The sequence below is a fragment of the Eimeria tenella genome, genomic scaffold, assembly GCF_000499545.2.
Source record: "Eimeria tenella Houghton genomic scaffold, Eth_scaff43, whole genome shotgun sequence".
In the NCBI taxonomy this organism is placed as follows: domain Eukaryota; phylum Apicomplexa; class Conoidasida; order Eucoccidiorida; family Eimeriidae; genus Eimeria; species Eimeria tenella.
The window spans coordinates 256,647-258,786 of record NW_013543362.1 but is presented as its reverse complement, the minus strand read 5'-3'; the positions used below and the strand labels follow the sequence as shown (position 1 = coordinate 258,786).

The following is a 2,140-nucleotide window of genomic DNA, read 5'->3' as shown; positions in this document are numbered from 1 at the left end:
GCTGCTGCTGCTGCTGCTGCTGCTGCAGCTGCTGCATTGGCGTTAGCTGCCCAGCAGCACCTGCTTTATGTGCGGGTCTATTTCTGCTGCTGCTTTGAGGGTTTGCTGCAGCAGCAAAAGACACTCTTCTCTGTTAGCAGCAAATTCGTAGAGGGTTATGAGGTTCCTCACGCTCGAAGGAGCCACGCCCAGCTGCGCGCAAACCCTAAACCTTAAACCCTAAACCCTAAACCCTCGCTGCCGCCAAACCCTAAACCCTAGCTGGCGAGAAACCCTAAACCCTCGTGGGCAAAGCGAGCCGCGGGCTCCAGCGGGAGGCCCCTCTGTGCGGCTCCTGCGTCCCTGCGCCTCGCCCGCCCTCCAAACCCCAAACCCCAAACCCTAAACCCTAAACCCTAAACCCTAAACCCTCGCGTACAGGGCTCCCCTGCACCAGCCCCTCAAGGGCCCCAGTAGCGTCTTCAAGCCTTTTGCTGTAAAACTTCGCCACTGCCAAATTGCTGCAGCAAATGCAATGAGCTGAAGGCCAATACACTTCACAACTGGGGCCCCAACCCTCTGGGGGCCCCCCGGGGGGCCCCCCAGGGCCCCCGGGGGCCCCCAGGGGGGCCCCCAGAGAGGCCCCCAGGGGGGCCCCCAAGGGGGCCCCCAGAGATAAGGGGGAGGCTGGGGGGCCCCCTGCTGCTTGTGCTGCAGCATCGAAGGCGTCAACTGCTGCTGCAGGTCTGCGGGTGAAGAGCAGCAGCAAGCCGCTGCACAAACACGCCAAACCCTAAACCCTAATTCGTGGTTTGACACGCCAAACCCCAAACCCTAAATCGCGGTTTGACACACCAAAACCCTAAACCCTAAATCGCAACCGGCGCCTGGGCAGGCCCCGCACTAGCCTGCGGCCGAAGCTGGAAACCGCTATGGCCTAGGGTTTAGGGTTTAGGGTTTAGGGTTTAGTTACTGGTTCGTGTTGCTTATGCAGCTGTCTGGGGATGCCGCGCAATCTGCATAAGAGAAATACTGCTCTGCGCAGTCCGTACACCCCATCTGCACACAAACCCTAAACCCTAAACCCTAAGCTCTAAACCCTAAACCCTAAACCCTAAACCCCAAGGCCTGGAGCAGGCAGTGGCGCGAGCAAGAAGCCTCAAGCGGCTCCCGAGCCTCAGTCGAGAGTACCTGCCAGCGACTGAACGCCACAAAAACCCTAAACCCTAAACCCTAAACCCTAAACCCTAATTGTCCTACCTTGAGGGAAATGCGCCCCATGAGGGACAAAGTCGAAAGAGATCCTCCATCTATTGGCAGCACTTCCTCCTGCAGCAAATGCAGCGCCTCCTGAAACAAAAGCAGCAGCAGCAGCAGCAGCAGCAGCTGGTGCAGCAGCAGCAGCAGTATGTGTGAGTGCTGCTGTGCTGCGTAAGCAGCAGCAAAGGGAATGCCAACTGCAGCAGAGCCACAGCTCTTATCGAAAGCGCAGCAGCAAGTCAAGCAGCAACGGCAGCAGCAGCAGCAGCAAAAAGACAGCGGCAGCAGCAGCAGCAGCACCTCAGGGTAGTTTGCTGCAGTCAAGACTACGGCTAAGAGGGAAGCAGTTTTGATGCGTCTGGCCCTCCACAGGCGCTGGAGGTCGGTGGTGGGGTTGTTGTCATCTGCTGCTGCTGCTGCTGCTGCTGCTGGCTGCTGCTGCTGCTGCTGCTGCTGCTTGCAGTGCTGCAGCAGCAACGCCAACGCAGATACCGAATCCACAGGCTTCCCCCAAAGGTGAGGAGCAACAGCAAGCAGCAGCCGCAAACTAAACGGCACCATGCTGCCCCTGAAACGCACAAACCCTAAACCCTAAACCCTAAACCCTAAACCCTAAACCCTAAAGCCTAAACTATGAGGTACAGGCTCGGCCAAGGCGTGCCACGCTGCCAACAACGCGGCAAGCAGCAGCCCTTTAAGACACGTCGCCTCAGCCCTCAACCCCAAACCCTAAACCCTAAACCCTAAACCCTAAACCCTACTTTTTCCCAGGGTATTGATCTGGGTGGCTTTCGTAGTTCCAGTAAGGGGCGGAGAGATCTCCTAAAGCTGCTGCCTCATCAGCAGCAGCAGCAAACGACTGAACACAAAGAGGATGCAACTTGAAGGGTTTAGGGTTTAG

At 57.7% G+C, this 2,140-nt stretch overlaps 1 protein-coding gene across 1 annotated transcript in view; it reads right to left on the bottom strand.

The window, feature by feature from the left end:
• Window positions 1-42: 42 nt before the first annotated feature.
• Window positions 43-2,140, bottom strand: part of ETH_00010655 (uncharacterized protein) — a gene marked incomplete at both ends in the record, with an annotated part of 2,814 nt that continues 716 nt past the window's right edge. The window contains 6 exons of the mRNA XM_013377004.1: window positions 43-192; window positions 419-752; window positions 953-1,038; window positions 1,240-1,329; window positions 1,540-1,807; window positions 2,001-2,098. Of these exons, the coding sequence (XP_013232458.1) occupies window positions 43-192; window positions 419-752; window positions 953-1,038; window positions 1,240-1,329; window positions 1,540-1,807; window positions 2,001-2,098 (1,026 nt within the window). The remainder of the gene's footprint in view (window positions 193-418; window positions 753-952; window positions 1,039-1,239; window positions 1,330-1,539; window positions 1,808-2,000; window positions 2,099-2,140) is intronic.